Source organism: Anas acuta, chromosome 11 (assembly GCF_963932015.1).
Source record: "Anas acuta chromosome 11, bAnaAcu1.1, whole genome shotgun sequence".
NCBI lineage: Eukaryota > Metazoa > Chordata > Aves > Anseriformes > Anatidae > Anas > Anas acuta.
Genome location: NC_088989.1, coordinates 15,618,524 through 15,636,794, shown reverse-complemented (window position 1 = coordinate 15,636,794; position 18,271 = coordinate 15,618,524). Strand labels below are relative to the sequence as shown.

The 18,271-nt window shown below is 50.3% G+C and overlaps 1 protein-coding gene across 5 annotated transcripts in view; it reads left to right on the top strand.

Moving 5' to 3' along the window:
• RBM6 (RNA binding motif protein 6) overlaps nucleotides 1-17,427 on the top strand; it is a 52,171-nt gene extending 34,744 nt beyond the window's left edge. For 4 of the 5 annotated variants that reach the window (XM_068694995.1, XM_068694994.1, XM_068694996.1 and 1 more), the window contains 17 exons: nucleotides 1,321-1,395; nucleotides 2,584-2,644; nucleotides 3,751-3,819; nucleotides 4,770-5,021; nucleotides 5,548-5,708; nucleotides 6,467-6,564; nucleotides 7,056-7,101; nucleotides 7,685-7,745; nucleotides 8,697-8,788; nucleotides 9,469-9,630; nucleotides 10,711-10,800; nucleotides 11,610-11,699; nucleotides 11,942-12,205; nucleotides 12,776-12,850; nucleotides 13,433-13,530; nucleotides 14,814-14,925; nucleotides 17,164-17,427. In XM_068694995.1, coding sequence (XP_068551096.1) covers nucleotides 1,321-1,395; nucleotides 2,584-2,644; nucleotides 3,751-3,819; nucleotides 4,770-5,021; nucleotides 5,548-5,708; nucleotides 6,467-6,564; nucleotides 7,056-7,101; nucleotides 7,685-7,745; nucleotides 8,697-8,788; nucleotides 9,469-9,630; nucleotides 10,711-10,800; nucleotides 11,610-11,699; nucleotides 11,942-12,205; nucleotides 12,776-12,850; nucleotides 13,433-13,530; nucleotides 14,814-14,925; nucleotides 17,164-17,289 — 1,932 coding nt within the window. In that variant the 3' untranslated portion in view covers nucleotides 17,290-17,427. The remainder of the gene's footprint in view (nucleotides 1-1,320; nucleotides 1,396-2,583; nucleotides 2,645-3,750; nucleotides 3,820-4,769; nucleotides 5,022-5,547; nucleotides 5,709-6,466; nucleotides 6,565-7,055; nucleotides 7,102-7,684; nucleotides 7,746-8,696; nucleotides 8,789-9,468; nucleotides 9,631-10,710; nucleotides 10,801-11,609; nucleotides 11,700-11,941; nucleotides 12,206-12,775; nucleotides 12,851-13,432; nucleotides 13,531-14,813; nucleotides 14,926-17,163) is intronic. The other variant, XM_068694993.1, reaches the window with a different exon arrangement.
• The last annotated feature ends 844 nt before the right edge of the window (nucleotides 17,428-18,271 follow it).

Genomic DNA, 18,271 nt, shown 5'->3' with positions numbered 1-18,271 from the left:
CTGGCAGGAAGGAACAGCCGTGGTGTGGAAGAGCAATGCTGCGGGAAGGGGAGCTGCTGCTGCCTGGCCTTGGTGCTGCCTTTGGGCCTCCAGCCTTCTCCGCCGCGTTTTTTGGAGGGGTTAAAGGGTTGTTGGTTTACCGTCACCGAGTGCTTCCCTCCCAGGAACTCCTCCCACCTGCTTTACTTATTCCCTGGCATCTCCAGCACATTTTGCGCAGCAATTTTTGCATGGGTGTATTGTGTTTTCTGAATAATACCCCTGGGAACTCGTTTTTGCACAGAGCAAACCAGGAATGTGAACTCTCGTGCGACCAGGCTGCTGGCTCGGAGCTCCTGGGAAGCTTCTGACTGCCCAGGGATCCCCAAAATAGCAGCTGGCACCTGTCTGCATTGGCCTGAAGAGTGGCTGCTTTCCTGAGGCTTGGGAGCCCTGGGGCTGAGTCTCATTATTGTCACCCTTCCTGTGTTGTGGTGTTGGAAAGGCAGGCAGGCAGGGCCTGCGGTGATGCGAGATGGCCCACGGTCTGTTTTTGGGGTTCGCCCTGCATCCCTTGTGCCTGGGCATGGGCTGTGTCCACGTCAGGTGAGAGCAGGGTCTCTGCTCCTGCAGGTGGCTTCGTGCAGGAGCTGGGGAGCTCTCACCTACCACGTTTGCCCTTGGGATCCCTGCGCTCAGCTGTATTTCAGCCAAGCTGGGGGGTTTGTTGGGCGCCTGCCACCTCTCCCACCGTGATGTGCGGGGCAGAAAGCAGGGCGTCTTCACTCTGCTTCTCTCCCTGTTGCACAAGGGCTCGAGTGCACCCCCCCAGGGGCCGGCCGTGCAGCTGGGGGTGCCCTCACTTCCCTGAAGGACAGCCAGGGTCTCTTGAGTGACGTGAAGACTCACCCAAGCGTCAGATTTCTCTCCCCTCGATGGCGTTTCTCCTTGTGTTCCTCCTCAAGGAGCTGCCTTGAGACCAGCCTGGTGGTGGCTGGCGTGCAGGAGGATGTCCAGCTGCCTTTCCAGCTTGTGGACAAAAGCAAGTTAAAGCCGTTCCCTCTCGTGCTCTTCTTACCAGCTCTGCTCTCCCTGGGAGGTGGCAAAGCCTCTGCCTGCTTCCCCCAGAGCCAGCCCATGGCTTTGTAGCCCTGTGCCAGAGCAGGGCACGGGCGCTTCCACTTCCATGACGGAGCCCCAGCTAACTGGCCCAGATGTTCCCCCCTCGTCCCCCGTCTCACTTGCCAAGCCTTTGGAAAGCAGAGCTTTAACCCCTTCCTCTGCCTCTGAGCGACCTCCGTGTGCTGGGCGCATTCGTCATTCACCCCCTTGTCTCAACAGGGAACTCTTTCGATTGGAGGCAAAGAAGTGACCCTTGAGTACACTCCCTGCCCGGAGTTCTGGCGCTGCAAACGTGTAAGTATGCGACTGAGAGCTGCACCATGCCTTTCCTGCTGGCTGCTCTGGCAAGGGCAGCAGAGAGGAAGCGTGGAAAGAAGTCAAAGCCCAGGCAGGGTTCGTTCAGCCTGGTTGTGGGGTGGCACAGCTGCTCGAGGGCCGGCTTTGTTCCTGTGCCCTTCCCGTGCTTCTCCCAGCGCAGGTGCAGCTGCAGAGGGCTGAGGAGGAGTGCGGAGCCAGGAGGAGGGTGGCTCTTACCATTGCCCCTGAGCACAAAGCAGGAGGTGGCAGTGGGGTGGGAAGGGCTCGGTTGTGCTCACACTGCCCCCTTCTCCAGGTTAATTGGATGCCTTCCAGTTGCAAACAAAGCCATCGTTTGGGGCCAATGCTGCTCTCATCTGGGCTTTTAATGCTCCAGAAATCAAGTAGAGACGGGAGTTAGGGGCAGTGTTTTACAAGTGTGGTGGGAAGTTGGCTCGTGCCATGCACGGGCATGGCCAGAAAAAGCCCTCTGGAGCCTCAGTGTTTGCAGGGCTTCAGTCAGAGAAAGGAGTGGTATGAAAGAGCAGCAGTGCGTTTATAATAAAGAGCTCGAAGGGAACGTTAGGAACGCTGTGTTCAGGGAGAGCTGTGAAGGCTGGGCACTTGCCTTTCCCACAGCAGCTCCGGGTGGGATAACATCTCAGCCCCATCTCTGCCTGGCAGCTGGCAGACGCCTTTCTGTTGGTACAGCAAACGGCATCGGTATCCACACGTGCCTTTTAACTGCGGGGAGGACTTTGTCACCGCCTGAGGAGCGAGCTGAGGGGAGGAAGAACAAAGGTCACTCTGGGTCCTTTGAAACAATGGGGTTGGCAGGATGGCAGCCAGCAGGGAGCTTTTCAGTCCAGCATCACTCGAGAGGGGGAAGGACCCTGCCTCAGGGATTAGCCAAGAGCCTCTGTGGCGTGAGCAGATCTGTGCTCAGAGGCTGTGTGAAAATCCTGGCCCCGAGGCGATCCCAGGTGTGAGCTGTGTGAACGTCCCCTTCCCCTTCCATTCGAGGCTCTTGCAGCCAGTGCCCATCCTGCCTCTCAAGCCCTTGCTGTAACTTTTCCATGGCCACAGCGTACTTTCTGCAAGTACTTCAGAGCCTGGCCTTCTGCAGTAGGTTGTGCCTTCCCCTTCACAACATGACTTTTTCATGCTGTCCATCTTCCATTGCAGTGTAAGGTGTGTACTGTGGGCTACAGATCTTCCTGCTCCTATTGCAAGCTCCCAAGAGATGGTGAGTACACCTGGTCCTCCTGTGTTTGGTCGCTTAAAAGTTTCACCTGTCCTGATGAGTAAGTTTGCATTCTGCCTTCCCTGCGGCGTCCTTCATGGTGGAACTGGCTGAGCACCAAGCCAAGCACTGTGTAGGAGGATCATTAATTTGGCTTCGTTTAGCCCCCTTTTGCTGTCAACACTAAATGTGGTGCACGCCGTGTGTTGGTAGCAGGCTCTCTGTTCCTGTGAGGCTCAGGTTCTTACTGCACGAGGCCTTTCCTTCTCTTTGCTTTGGCGTTGTCACCCCTCCGGAGCGACAGGTTGTGTCCTGCAGGTCTGTGAGCTAGCGCTGCTGCTGTAAGTGAAGCTTCCCCTCAGTCCCCTCAGTTTCCCTTTCCTTGGGACGTGCAGCTGCGGGGTTTTAGTGTTACTCTTTTGAGGCTCTCAAATTTGAGGATCTGGGATGTGAATTGCTGAATTCACCTTGCTGACTCTGTGTGGAAAGGAAGGAGTTCAGCTCCTCTGGGAGCTTCTCCTCACCCACCAGCACCTCTGCTTTTAAGCATGGGATGGCACAACAGCCAAAGCACAGTCCCTCGAGGATCTGATTTCTTTGGGATGAGCAGGTATTCCAGGCCCTCTGTGAGCTTTGACTCTGCATCTTTGAGCAGACTTGTGACGTTATGCATTTCTTATGTGCATACCTTAGGTAGGAGGGCATTAAAATAACTGCTGATGCAGAGCTCTTTCTTTACTAAACGCTGTCCCTGTGGTTGTTTTGCTTTCCTTGCACTGTAGCTCCTCATTAGTATTAGGAAGGCAGAATTTGTGTACTTGGCCCCCTTGGTCACCACAGCTGTGCAGTGTAATAAAAGCTGCGGAGGAACAAATTAAACAGGGGCTTTAAGATGCTGTGAAAACTAATTGTGGCGCGTGCTTCTCCCTGACCTGGTGTTGCTGATTTGAGAACATAATAAGGTAATCTCTCGGTGACTGTTTGTTAATTGCTGGGTGAGACAAAGCAGGGCTCTGAGTGTCTGCATTTATTGCTGCAACTTTGTGTAGACTCCTGCATGCTTTGTAACTGATGGACTTGAAGTGGATTTTAACATGCCTCTCTTACAGGGAGCAGAGCAGGCCCAGAGTCCAGAGGTGGTTCTGAGGGAGAGGACGCATCCGCTGAGCAAGAATTCAGTAAGAGAAGTGCTCTCTGCATGTCTGGGGTTGTGCTTATGTCTGCATAATTTGGTTTCCTATGCAATTTCTGCATGAGGTCCTGCTCATGAAGTGGAGCCCTCACTGCACCCTCCAAGCTGGAGACAAATTTGTATGGGGCTGTCCAACTGAAGCTTTACTGTGCTAGGTCTTGGACTTGTTTCTTTCTTTGTGGGAACAGATCTCAGCAGCAGGTAGTAGATGGCCGGTGACATTTGGATGTTACAGCCCCACAGCTTAGGCTTCCCTTTCTAACAGCTTCAGAACTTAGGCAAGGATCTCTTCTGAAGTGAAGCTAGATGTTTCAGAGGCCTTCGAGCACAGAAGTGTGATGGGATTTATCTTCTTTGTGCTGCAGAGCTAGGCTGAGGCAGGGCGTTTCCACATAGTGGGTGCTTCGTTTTGGGGCAAGTAGAGACCTAATAAAAAATCATCGATTTCATGTATGGTGCGTTTCACTCAGTGATCACAGGTGTCTGCACCCAGTTTTCTCCTAGCATAGAGACAGGATGGCAGTTGGTAGCTGATACTGCTCAGCTTTGAGCGTTTAAGAATAGATCAGGCATAGTAAGGGTATCAGTGCCGTGTAGGTTGTCCTGGATGTGGGTAGACCACATCCAAACCCATTACTAAGTCATCTGTGCCCAGGTAAGAGCTGGTCCTATAAAAAGGCCAAAATGCCTCATCTCTGACAGGAGAGGTGAAGTAAAGGAGGAGCCTGACGTGAAACAGGGCAATGGAAGGATGAGCTGTCTGTCTGTCTCGCCCCTTGTGCGCCTTGTCCCTGCAGATTAAGACGTGGGATGTGCAGAGGACGGAATAGGCTAGCTTTTTCGAAGGCAGGCAGTTGCAGTGGCCAGAAAATAGCAGAAGCAAAATATGTGCTGAAGTGTTGTATGTGGAACCAGTCTGTTTCTCTTCTCTAATAGCAGAGGCAAAGCTTGAAAAACCTGAGCAAGAGTTACCAGCACAACCCGGATCTCCAAAGCAGCCTGTCCAGCCTTCAGTTCCTGCTCCACAGCAGGAGTGCCAGCCTCAAGAGCAGGAGCCAAGGAAAAGAGATGAGGGGAGAGAACGACGGCCCTTGCAGGAGAAGAGAAGGGACATGGACAGGCACCAAGAGATGCCTCCTCAGAGAGAAGCAGAGGAAGCCACACCACAGGAAGGTGGAGGAAGCAGAAGTGAGTAGCAGAAAGCCTGATTTGGGATTCCTCTTGATTGCTCTCCGTGAGGCTATCTGCAGAAAGGGCAGCATTTCACCAAAACCTCTGGAGGCTGTTTCTGTGTTGTGCAAAGCCATGGCATCAAGTAATGGTGGGCTGTCCAGCTTCATGGTGCTGGCATGCTGCCCTTAGGAAAATTAATTCAGTAAAAGCTGACTTCAGGGTGGTACAGTTAAGTTGGCACAGCAGCAGAAGTCTCCTTTGGCCAGAATTTACCCTGGGCTAATCTCCTCTGAGGAGAGAGGGGACTAGGGACTACTTTCTGCTCTGTTTTCTGGGAAGGAAAGGTGAGCAACTGGAGGGAGTAGTCTGAGCAAACTAGAGAGAAAAAAAGTATCAGCTTCCAGACCCAACTGCAAGAAGCTGTGTTGTTGCTTTGGCTGGGTTTAGTTTTGCCTTTTGCTGTGACAGTAAGCCTGCATCTGAATAATCTTTTTTATTCCACTTTTTCTTTCCTGGCCACCTCTCTCATTGTCCTTCTCAGCAATTATGCTGAAGCGTATTACACGATTCACCCCCCCAGAAGTGATTGTGGGGCTCCTGGCTCCATACGTGCAGATCTCCACGTCCAGAGTGCGCATCATGAAGAACAAAGCTGGCCGGATGGGGCAGACCTATGGCTTCATTGAACTGGACTCACATGCTGTAAGTAATTTCCTGTTTTCACATGCTCCCCCTGTTGGCATCTGTGGCTTGTAGAAGTAGAGGAGGCACAGGAACAAAAGACTCTAAGAAATAGCTGTACTTGTTGGGCAGCTGCTCTGTGGAGAGTTACTGACCACTCCTGCTTGTCTGGCTAGACACAGGGAACATCTGATACATCTGCTGATCACAAGTTAAAGACATGAGGAGCTAAAGAATGTTGTCACAAACTGTGATGTTGAGTGAGTTTCTTGCCCTGATACGTATCTCTGTAGACCCTCCTAAACTGGACCGTCTCTTGCACAGGTATTTTGTTTGCAGGGAACTTGAATTATATGGCTTCTGTCCACAAAAGGCAAGAATCTTAATTAACAGACAGTTCCATGCTGGAGGGTTCACATTTTCTCCTTAGCCAGAGTGATTTCCAGACTCTGTAGCTGTGTTTTTGCATTGGTCCAGAGAGTGTTCACCAAAACTCTGTGGGGCAACAGACGCCATATGGTGCTGCAATGTCCAGCAGCCCTAGGAGAACACAGTCCCTAGCTGGCTGCTGAAAACGGCTGTGGGACAAGCAGAGATCCTATTTATCCTATTTATCCTTTTTATCCTTTTTGTCACACCCTAAATATCTCTCACTAATATTTAGAGTATTGTGTTTCTTGTCCTGTTCTGGTCATCCTGTAGGCGCAGGATGTACCTTCTCTTCAGGCAGAAACAGACTTCACTTCGCAGAGACGTGAAATTCTCCTTTCATTTTACAGGAGGCACTGAGAGTGCTAAAGATACTGCAGAATCTGGATCCCCCTATGTGCATTGATGGTCGTACGGTGGAAGTGAATCTTGCTACTGGGAGGAGAAGGTAAGGATGAATAAGTCAGTAGGGTTGCCCTTTGTGTGACGTGCTGCGAGGCTGGAGATGTGTTGTCAGACCTCATCCTTAGAGGTTGGTAAATGAATTAGTGCAGATGTTCCTGCAGCCTAACAAAGTGCACAGTGAGGTATCAGAGCTAGAAGAAGCTTCAGGGTCTGAGCAGTATGGGACTAGCCACTGTAGTAGGTGGCTTTCTGTTGTCCAGCTGTCAGATCTCATTGTGAAGGAATTAATAGGTTTGGTGGTGGTTTTTTTTTCAAAAGCAGTTGGGGAGATTCAGCTGCTCTTTGATTAAGCAGAGAGGGGGCATAACTCTAGTGGAGACAGCGATCTGCAAAGCCTCTCTGTCTCCTGGCATGAACACAATCTGACATGTGGCCAGTGAAGATGGTCTTTCTGTCTTTATTGGTTCTGCTGATCATTTTGAGTACACTGAGGTTAACTTGAAGCCAGATGTTTACTTGCAATGCTTATTTCAGCAGGAATGACTACGGGGAGCACAGTGACAATTCCTACTATGGACAGGTAGGCCTGCACAGCTGCACAGGGAGGGAAGGGTGGGAGCATCGAGGGCAGTGGGCATGACTTTGTTAGGCTTTTTCCCTTTGGACTGCTGAAACTTCAGCATGCTGGAAGGTGGGGTAATAATGCTCAAGTATGCTCTTCACTGCTACTGTGCCACAACAATTATAATGCACACAGAAATGTGGGTCAGCACAGATGCTGCATTAGGGAATTTGGGTCTGGATTACTGTGTAACAGGCTTTTACAGGTTGACTTACTGGTGGCTGATCTCAGTTCCTGAAGAGAGCCTATCTTCTTCAGTGGTTGTGTTACAGACTGCAAGGCTTTTCCCATATTGAACAGGTTTGGGGCTTTCAAATGGATTGCCATGAGTAGCTGATTTAAAGATTCAGGGGGGCTATGGAGGTCTCGTGCCTTGCAATACTGTCCCTCATTCTGTAGATGAAAAATTATGCCTGATTGTGTTCTATTTAGAGGAGCTAAATAACTGTTTTCCTGAACTTTGGGCCCGTGGGAGGGAGGAGAAGCAATATGATGTCTGTCAGAGAGTCTCTGATCTGTTTGTGTTGTTCACTTAATCCAGGGCAGAAGGGGCATGAGAGACAGGAGGGGCAACGAATCACAGAGACGCACCAGAGCACAGTGTAAGTTAAGCTCTGCCTCACTCCTACTGTGGAGACTTTACTTCCTTAAAAGGGCACTGACATGTAGAAATCAGCCCAAAAATATTTTAAAGACTAAGAGTAGGTTTATTTGCTACACCCACTTCTGAGTTCCTTTGCCAACTTTGTTTAGTCACATTTTCCTATCTGATAATGGGTTTCTCCATACTTTTACTGTGCAAAAGCTACATGCAGATAAAGAAAACTTGCTGCTTGCTTTTCCTTGTTATAGCATACTGATGGGATAAAATCAGCCTGGTAATTTCCAGATGAGACAGAGGAAAATACACTGCAGCAGTGCCAGTAGCCAGAACCCCCTGCCATAATTGTTTAACTAACATACATGTAGCATTGCTGAGCTCTGTCTAAATAATATTTTTGGAAATGTGAGACGTTCCTCGTATTATGGCCCTACCCTTAAAGCGTTTGGCTTTTCCAGTAGAAACAGTTTGCTCTGTTTCTTGTCGGGAGCTTTCATGCACCCAGAGACAGAAGGGATGTGGGGAGCATCATCGCTTCAAACAGGAGATTGTTTATAAGAGCACAGATCTTCCTTGTTCACAGGGGTGGGTGGAAACAGAGCCTGGAACACATCAACCCATTCTTTGGGAAATTACTGAATTTCATATCTTTGTCCGGTCAAGTGCTGTGATCTGGTGATCTCAGCACAGCCCCTGTAAGTGTGTTTTGATGTGGAATTTTTGCCAGTCCTAAAACAGAACTGTGAAAACTTACCTACCTTATTACTCCTTAGAGAGAAAAGATGCAGGTAGAGTGATGTGAGGACTGCTCTCACCTGTCTTACCAGGGGAGAAAATTGCTTCTTTCCCACTCTTGATCCTTTTGACAGTGCAAGGTTTACTCTTGCTTTTCTCTTTGTAAAGAGCAAGTTCTGCATTTGTAAGACTGATGTTAACTCGTCTCTCCATTCAGCTCCATCAGATGTGTCCACATACATTTACGATCCTGAAACTGGGAATTACTATGATCCCATAGCTGGGACATACTACGACCCCAGGACTCAGGTGAGTGCATGTGAAGGAAGCTTTACACGTGACATGTTCTTACAAACTGCCTTTCTTTGATTTTGCAGCCTGAAGAGGGCTAGCATAGAACGGCGTAAGACACAGAGTCAGCTTTGTTTCTCTTGCTCAGTTCTCTGACCTGTATAAAAGAGATCTGTGTTCCAAAATGTTAACATGAGAGGCTAGGAGTCCATCAGCTGCGTGTTGAACCATTTGCTGTGGTTGCCTCCTTGGCCTCTGAAGGAAGGCTGTTGGTCTCTGTGGTTAGCAGACTTAAGAAAAGAGCATCCTTGCTCAGCTTTACTTGAAAACATGTGACCCTCTACTAGAAGAGGGACAACAGAGCTCTGTCTTCATCCGTTTGCTCCCTAAGCCCGGCCAGCAATAGTTACAAGGATCCCAAAAAAGAGCCATCTGCTGAGGTTCTCTGGAACTGTTGTCTTGTTTTTATGAAACTGGAAATGTCCATGCTCTTTGTGAGCAGGGTTGTGCTCTCGTGGCTTAGCTGTAGTAGACAGTCTTCTGCCCCAGCAAGGTCCTAAAGCCTTTTCCTTCATCCATCTGAGGCTCTGCAGTCCCTTCTTACTGTGCTGGTCTCCTCAGCCAAATAAGGACAAAAAGTCTGATACGAAGATTGTAGGGTTTCAGCTAAGGTTTTTTTTTTTCTATGCCTCTTTCAGAGAGAAGTCACGATAGACCGAGAAGCCTGCTCATCACCTGTAGAGAACAAAAGGCGGCGACATGGAAGCCAAGAATGGACAAATGAAAGGAAGGAACCATACAACAGAGACAACAGGGACAACAGGGACAAAAAGGAGAAAGGGAAAAATACTTCTTCTAAGGTAAATAACTCCAGATGTCAGAATGGTCAGAGATCTGAGGCCAGGAGGTTGAGGTAATTGATATTAGAAAAAAAGAGAGTAATTCTTAGAGGATTCAAAAAGGGGAGAGTCTGTGAGAGAAAGTGATGAAATACATGGGGTCACCAGCAGGCCAGGAACATGGATCTGGCCAGGCGGGGACAAGTTCTTGAAATTTTTGTCTCCCAGCATTAAGTCAGGACTTCTTATCCCTTCCTTATGCTAAAGGATTCAGAACAGCCATGTAATTGAGACTCGCATTTCACTCCCTGTTGCTGAAAGCACCCAACTGTTGTAACAGAGCCAGCAAAAACATAGAAGGCGTATCTGAACATATCAGGTCAGATAATAACAGAGATTCAGCTCTTCCCTAACCACAGTTCCTGCCCCCTCCAAACATCACAGACAGACAGGAAGATGAAGCAAGCGGTGCAGATGGACTGCAAAGGTGAACCAAGATCGAACGCAGATAGGAGTTCATCACGGACATCCTGTACGGTTCCTCCCAGAGTCCAGCCCTTTAGTGCTACTCCCAGTGAGCAAATGTTATTTCCCCAATGTGGGGAACTGCTGAGTGGGAGTAGCTGTCCAAAACAATGTTTGAGTGTGGGTGTTCTGCGCAGGAACTTCCACAACTGTGCTGGGATACTGACTCGGCCTGAGGAATGCCGAGTAGAGTGAATTCGACCACAGGAGTTGGTAGAAGTGTTTTAGTCACAAGTGCAGATTTTTTTCTTCCTTACCCGTTGGTCTGGATGTGCTCTGTGGCGTGCTTGGTCCTGGGGAGTTGGGACCTGAGGGGAGTAATTGTCCCTGATGATGGTACCAAGCCTGCCAAGGAATCTCATCTGGTGTGGAGAATGCCTGCTTACAAGGGCATTGACTGAGGATAAACGTTGGTCTTGGTTGAATGGAGTGTGAAAGCATCTGCAGCAGAAATGCCCTCATCGCTTTTCCTGGCTTTCTGGTTTCCACGGATGCTCTGAACTGGCTTTGTGGCTGCTGTGTGCACCCTGAGTCCCGTGCTACTAATGGTCTAATGCCCAATCTTGGGTTTTTTAGAATGAGCCTGGAGAGGAGAGGTTCTTCACAGAAGATGTCTTCAAAAAGCCATTACCACCCTCTGTGAAAAAGGACGAAAGTGCAAGCTTGGTAAGATGTTGCATAGCTCTTGTCTTTCCCCAGTCAAACATGAGTAGCTAATGAACCACTGAACTAGAGCGTGTCCAGGGCATCAGAGCAACATCAGAGCAATTCTCTGTAAAGAATGTAGATGTAAAGCTTCACCCAAGCCTATTGTTTGTGCTGCTGAGCATGCAAGTGAGCATCACAGCCTCATCCTGTTACAGTGCTAGGTAACTACAGTCTTCGGTGGTCTCTGTCCAGGAGAAAATCCTGAAAATCAAAGAGCTGTGTTGAGCCTGGTCATTTACTGTACCACAGACATGGCAGAGGAAACTGGCATTGTCATCCTTTCCTCTCCCCACATGTAGTACTTCTGCTTGGTCTGTTCTTTCCCAGTGAAGCAGGACTGGAGCTCGTCATGCACTGGTGAGCTTCCCTGGTCCTGTGCTGACCGGCTCTGGGGGCTGCTTTGCACATGATCTCCACATCCTTTGTGCATGCAGAGCTGTTGAAATGTTGAGCTGGCCCTGCACCAGCTCCCTCACTGGTTTAAGCTGCAGCTGGGGCCATGGCCAGCATCACAGTCTAGCAGAGGGTGAGAGTGGATCAGGCTGAGGCAGCATGGCAACTGCTTCAGCTGTCCCTGAAACCAAGGGCCTACCTCCAGGAGAAATAGTTTGGGCGATGCCCAGAATTGGAATGTCTGCCACCAAAAACACCACCTCATTTCTTCTGACTGCCTGGTTTCCTTGGAGGCCTGTTAAACGTGTGATTAGTTGCTGCTTGCACTGAAGCTGTGCTACAGCAGTCTTAACACCTGGTCTCGATTGTTTTAGAATGAGTCTGGAGAGGAGAAGTTCTCTGCAGAAGACGTCTTTAAGAAACCATTACCTCCCTCTGTGAAGAAGGATGAGAGTGCAGCCCCGGTAAGATGCTCCATAGGATCTATTTTTGGCTTGTTTGAGGTAGGGCAGGTGACTAGGGGGGCTCACCACAGCCTGGCTCTGACCTTGGGTGGCAGAAGTGCCAGCTTCTCCTGCTGTTGGGGAGAGCATTGGAGACAGAATGGCCAGGGCAGTTTGCTTCACAATGCTGGGGAAGCAGAGCCCAGCTTGGCAGAGAAGGCTTTGTGCGACAACCTGTCACGTTTTTCTGCCTCTTCCCTCAGCCCAAGGTGGTGAACCCTCTGATAGGTCTTCTGGGAGAGTACGGAGGAGACAGTGACAACGAAGAGGAGGAGGAAGAGGAGGAACAGGCGCAGTGGCTGCCACCTCCCCACCCACCAGCACAGCGCGAGGAGCAGCAGAGGAAGGCCAAGGTGAACGACGACAAGCTGACTGACTGGAACAAGCTGGCTTGCTTGCTGTGCAGGAGGCAGTTTCCCAACAAGGAAGTGCTCATCAAGCACCAGCAGCTCTCCAACCTGCACAAGGTATGGGGGAGCTGGTGGCGGGGGGGCTGTATGTGTGATGTGAGCTGCCGTTGGCTCAAGAGCTTTGTGATAGAGGGAGAAGATGCAGTGACTGTGTGGGAAGAGCTGTTCTGAGTTTGACACAGTAGCAGGCAAAGTTCCCATCAAAGCTCTGCTCAAAGCATTGTGTGAGCTGCTTGCTCCTGCCTTGAGAGTGCCATAATAGCAGGTTGTGACTTTTTAAGCTATAGTGATACAGCTCAAGTTTGGGGAGAGTGGGCTGCTGGCACATTCAAGTGCAATAGCAGGAAGAAGTTTAGGCATGCCTTCCGATGTTCTGCATTGAGCTCTTGCTTCTGGGAGGACCAAACTGCATGCAAGTTAAAATAGGACTGCTTGCCTTTCCTACTGTGGGGCTGGAAAGGCTGTCCCACAGCCTTTCCTGGTGGGTGAGCAGGTCGTCTGGGCTGCATGGGGGGCTGTTGCATCTGGATTAATGCAGGTGCAAGGGCATGCTGCTTTATTTATACTGCAGCAAATGGGGAAGCTTGTGTCCTCTGCTGACTCTGACTTCTGTTTTCCTTCTTCCAGCAAAACCTGGAGATACACATGAAGATCAAACGATCTGAGCAGGAACTGGCATATTTGGAGAAGAGAGAGCGTGAGGTGAGTCTGTGGTGGTGGGCAGACTTCTCTTTGTCATCCTGTGCTAGGGGGAACATTGGTCCAGGCAGACCTTCCTCTTTTACACTTGTCTGTAGCCTGGGCAAAGAGTCTTAAAATGAAATGCGGACATGCTCTGCATTTGGACTTCTAGATTGTGGCGTGACTTCTAGGAGCAGGTTGCCTTCCTCCCAGAAGGCTCTGAGTGGTGGTTCTGTCACCCTGCGAGCCAGCGTGGGGCTATAAGCTACGTGGGACACAGATTTCTATTTGAAACTGATGCAGTGTATGGGCAGCTGCTGCTGCCTGGCCAGGAATGGGAGAGCTGTGGCTGCTGTTCAGAAGCTAGCAGAGCTGCTCAGAGTGCCATAGTGGGAAGGCTGCGACCATCGGTCTGGCAGCAACAGATGCCATCAGGACAGAATAAGTGGATTGTGGGTCCTAGAAACATCTGGTGTTTGTGGGTCTGCAGGACAGATTTCCTTCAGATCTCAGTTGAGGATTAGTGGCTGAGGTGAGAGCTACCTGTGCAGTGTCAAATCCTTCTGTAGCTCCTGTACTTAATTTGTTCTTTCTGTTGTGAAGGGGAGGTACAAAGACAAAGGAAATGACCGAAGGGAGAAGTTCCAGCAAATGGATTCACCAGAGAGGAAACGACTCAGATATGACCGGGACTCGGAGAGGTAATGTCTGCTCTTGGTTGGATGTCTTTGGGGCTGCTGATGCCATGATGGCACGTGTGCTGCTGGCACACTGAGGCCAGGAATTGGCTGGTGGGGTTACATGCAAGAGTAACGATCAGGCTGTGATTCTTGTGGGCAGAGTTCCCCAAAGTGCAAGTCTGTCAGAAGCTGCAGGACTTCTCAGAGAAGGCAGAAAGAGGCGAGGGTTATGTAGTGCAGAGCTGGAGATAAGGGCTTTGGGGAAGGCAGAGACATGCAGATGGGTACTGTATGGGTAGGATGGGGGTTTTGAGGGTGCCTGGCCGGACATAGGGAGCAGAGCGTGGTTCATTCCCAGTCAGCACATCCTCAAGGCACTTGCTGTCCTCCTTTCCTGGCATTTAGCCATCAGAAGAAGGAGCAAAGCTGTGTTTCTTCTGTTCTACTGACTCAGAGGAACGCTAGCTGTTTCCATCTCAGGCAGAGTAGGTGTAGGAAGAAAGTGCGTGCTGTGTGGAGCTCTCAAAAGGTCTGCCTGCTGCAAGCTCATGTGTTCCAGTGGGCTGAGGAACTGCTAGGCATGTGTTGAAGACAAAACTGGTTACGTGCCTGTTCCCTTCTGCTACAGCACCTCAAAAGGGGACCTTTCCTTCACATTTTGCAGTTTAAAAAAATCTGTTTCTTCTCTTCCCTCTGTTTTCCTGGAAAAGGTGTGGATAAACTAAAGCAGTTTGTGTGCAGTGTCAGCAGCAGCCAGAAAGTAGAACTTGTCTGAATGCAGGAAGCTATTTTTGTGCAGAACAGTTTTCAAAACTATGGGTTTTGGATAATGGTTTTGGATGAGTAATGACAAGGTGGGAGAAGGCGTGTCCAAATCAACACCGCATCTGTTGAGCTTGGTGACCACAATGCTCACAGCACTGGGAGAAAAAGATCTCCTGGAGCAGCAGGGATTAGACTTCACTTTCTTGCTGTTGCTAAAACTCAGATTAAGAAATACAAGAACATAATGCTTCAGGCCTTCTTGTACCATAAATATTTTGGAGCCTGAGCTCATTTCCTGTGTCCCGGTGTATTATCCCCTGAGGTGGGACAGGGAGTTAGCTACACTGTCAGAGGTGTCTGAACCCTGCACACAGTGCACCGTGTTGGTTTCTTCAGGCAGTGTGTTCCTTGTAAACAACTGGAAATACCCCTCAGGAGAGGTTTGAATGTCAATGAAGGTGCTATTAGCAGAGCTAAACATCTCTGGCATGTGTTCAAAACACTGCAAAGCTGTACAATTGATTCCATCTCTTTTCCAGTGACTACGATCCAAGGATTGACAGTAACAACAAAGGAAACCGAATGTTGCAGTCCACAGGGTGGACGAAAGGCCTTGGCTACAACCAGCAGGGTACAGCCTCACCAATGGAGGTGAGCCTTCCCTTCCCTTCAGAATGAATCACTGTTGTTCAAGCTGGTAATGTGGCCCGAGAGAGCTGGAGGGAGTTCCCAGCTCCAACAGGAGTCAGGCTGTGTGACTCAGCACCCGCTCGATGCAGTAATATGCGCGCTGATTAGCTTTGCAGGCGGGGAGGGACTGCGAGTATGTTGGCGGGAGAAAAGGTTTAGAATCCTTATGGATCTGGAGGGGTTCAAAACGAACTGACGGTGAGTAAGGAGGGCGTGAGCGTCTGATTAATACCTGCCCAAAAGCAGGCTGGGATTTGAGCAGGTCACCAGCTCAGTGCTCTCTGCAGCCACGTCAACGGGGAGAAAAGGTTCACCTCCTGCTGGGAGGGGTGAGCACAGCCACAGCCCCTGGGTGTGTGCTGCTGTGTGTCTGCACCTGCTGAGGCTCTTGCTGCAATTCTAAGTGCTGGGCTTTGAAAGGGAATACCAGTGTACATCATCTGAAAAGAACTTTAGAAATAAGCAGGGCTGGGTAGATCGTGCCTTCTGGGACAGTCTGGTCTGGAGAGGCTTTACCTGCGACAAGGTATTAATGTGTTCATTGCACTTGATGCTTGGTTTTTATTTCAAACCTGCAGTTTGAAATAACTTCACGTGTTTTGTCCTTCTTGGTGATTCCCTGAGTGGTTCATACCCACTGCTGCTAGCTCCTGCTCCCCCACACAGCTCAGGTACGCCCTTGGGACAGCATGTGGGGGCTTACCTGAGTTGCAAGGAAGGCTGTTCCCCTGTGGGTTGTTTCCCTTGCCCCCACACAGCTGTATGGGCAGGGCTGAGGGCACGGTTTGACACTGGGCAGAGTGCTGCAGAGCTAGGTTAAACGTCATCTCTAGAGTGGCAGGGAAAGCAGTCTTAGCAGCTGCGGGATAACATGGTCAGTCAAGCAAATAAGACAGAGCCTTTTCCAGTGGATTAATTCACGTGCAGACAGTCACACCGACACCACAGAGGGCTTTAAAAGACTGCTGAGGCCACTCTTCTGCAGAAACATGTTCAGTGGGTGACATGGGATGCCTGGACACAGCATTAACAAACAGCCTGGGGCTTTGCTTGCCATGGGGCTGGTGGGCAGCACCGAACCCTTGCAGCTGGAGCTGCTTGCCACAGCGGGTTTGTCTCCTGGCTGCCTTGCTGCATGGTGCCAGCTCCTCATCGAAGGGCACCACAACTTGCAGTGCAGCTTGCATTGCGACACCCAGCTCGCAGTTGAGTATATTGTTAAAGGCAAATATTTGAGGCTTTGTGACGTGCTTGCTTGAGCCCACACACACAAGGCAACTTTCCCTCATCGGTTTAGATAGCAGGAACTCGCTCCAGCTGTTGTTTGGTCCTCGTGGAGAGCTTCCTGCGGCCATAAAACGGGCCTTGTCAAAGAGCCAGCTCTAGCGATGCGCTCTGGGAGGTCTGACCTCCAATTGGGACTCCTGGGCCTGGAGGGGGAAGCTGATTGCAAGGCACAGCCCTCATACAATCCCTATAGAAACCTCACCAAAGAGCCCTAGAGATGTGCCTTCTTCCCACTTCCAAGTCCTGCTGGGCAAAGCCATGTGCCCACTTCAGCCCCACAGGACTTTGATCTCCCGGCCTAATTGATCACATCTCTGCTAGCCAGAGAAGTTAGACTTAAAAGCAAGGGAAACTTTCAGCCTTCAGCTCTCCTGGGCTAACTCTAGGCAGGTATTAATGAAAAATTCAGACATTGGCTGCAAAAGCCAGTCGTTAAAAACTGGTTGAAATTCTAAGTGCGCTACCAGATCCCATGGGAACACTATTAGAGGAGAGAACAGCTGAGCTCCTGCAAGTGCAGGCTAACTGCAAACAGCTCCCTGGGCACCCAGCTTTCTTGCTGGCACTTTCGTTTGCTCTGCTTCGATCCATGCTTGCACACGGATGCCTCTCGTCTGCTGGCATTGCGCATTTTGGCTGCCTGCTCCTACTGCACCATATGCTAGTGCTGGTCTCTGCAGACTATCCTATGGATTTATTCGCACTGGGCACTTGTTGCCTGTGCTTTTGTTGCCCACAAAGGCCTGGAGTTTCTCCCAAACAGCTTTTGGAGGAACACGTCGTTTCTTCTTATCCCTATCCACGTGGCAGCAGTCGGCTGTCCTGAAGCAGCGCAGGGGAAGCTTTTTCTTTGCAGGCAGAAGAAGCAGGCAAAGAGCAGAAATCACTAATCCTAGTTGTGTCTGTTTCCAGGTGGAAAATCGGAAGAAGGGACCTGGCTTGGGGGCCCAAGGGAAGCCCAACAAGAGGCAGTCCAACGAGACTTACCGAGATGCTGTCAGGAGAGTCATGTTTGCCCGCTACAAGGAACTTGATTGAATGGTGCAGAAAACCCCAAGCCTGTCTCTCTCCATCTCTGTCTCTTTCTCTGTGTCATGTTCTTTTTTTTTTTTTTTTTTTTTGAATTGTTACAGGTTTTGCTGCTAGATTTTTTTTAATAAAACTGAAAATTTGTCAGTGCTTGTCTCTTGCCTGAAATGGCATGTTTGAAAGGATGCGTTGCTTTGGAAGATTCCCCATCATGTTTTGCTGTCTGCTGACAAGGCCCCTGGGGCTTCAGGGTCAGGCGCTCCTGGTGCCACGTACTCTTGGGTCAAGAAGTGAGCAGAGAGCAGAAGAAAGCCTCAAGGCCTGGGAGGAAGTTGGGAGCAGGAGCAACTTGTGTGGGATTCATCCTGGTTTTTAGCAAGGACAGTTGGGTTCGATTGGTAGCAATTTAGCTTCACAGCTGAAGCTCTGGTTAATGCTGGGCGTTATCTGGGCTTCCCAACCCTTCTTCCCTGGGGAAGGGCTGGATCTGTTGGCAGCACCGCTGGGGGACTTTGTGGGGATGTAGATAGCCCTGCTGCTCCGTCATGGTGGGGGACTGTTTGATAGCAGAGTGTTTGGTAGGGGAAAGGCTGTTTTGGGCAAGTGCTCACACAGCCCCGGGAGGCACAGAGGCAGCTCCCTGGGCAGGGCTGTGTCACAGGGAGGGTTTGGCTGAAGCAGGATGGAAGCTCTGTGTGTGTGTGTGTGTGTGTGAGCTCAGCGGGGACCAGAGGTGAGGAGGCTGAGTGTGCTCTGCACAGGTAAGGGTGGTGCTGGTGGCCAGCAGGAGCAGCCCGTGTGCCGGAGCAGCAGGAGGGTGGTGACGGAGCTGCCCTGGCCTGCGCACTGCTTCCCTGTGTGCCCAGCAGAGAGCCAGCACGGACATTGCTTTCAAATATCCCAAAGCAAGGAAAACCAGAGATGTGTGGAAGCTGAAGACAGCAAGATTTGGAGGTAAAGGGGTGCCTCCAACACTTGACAGCTTCTAAAG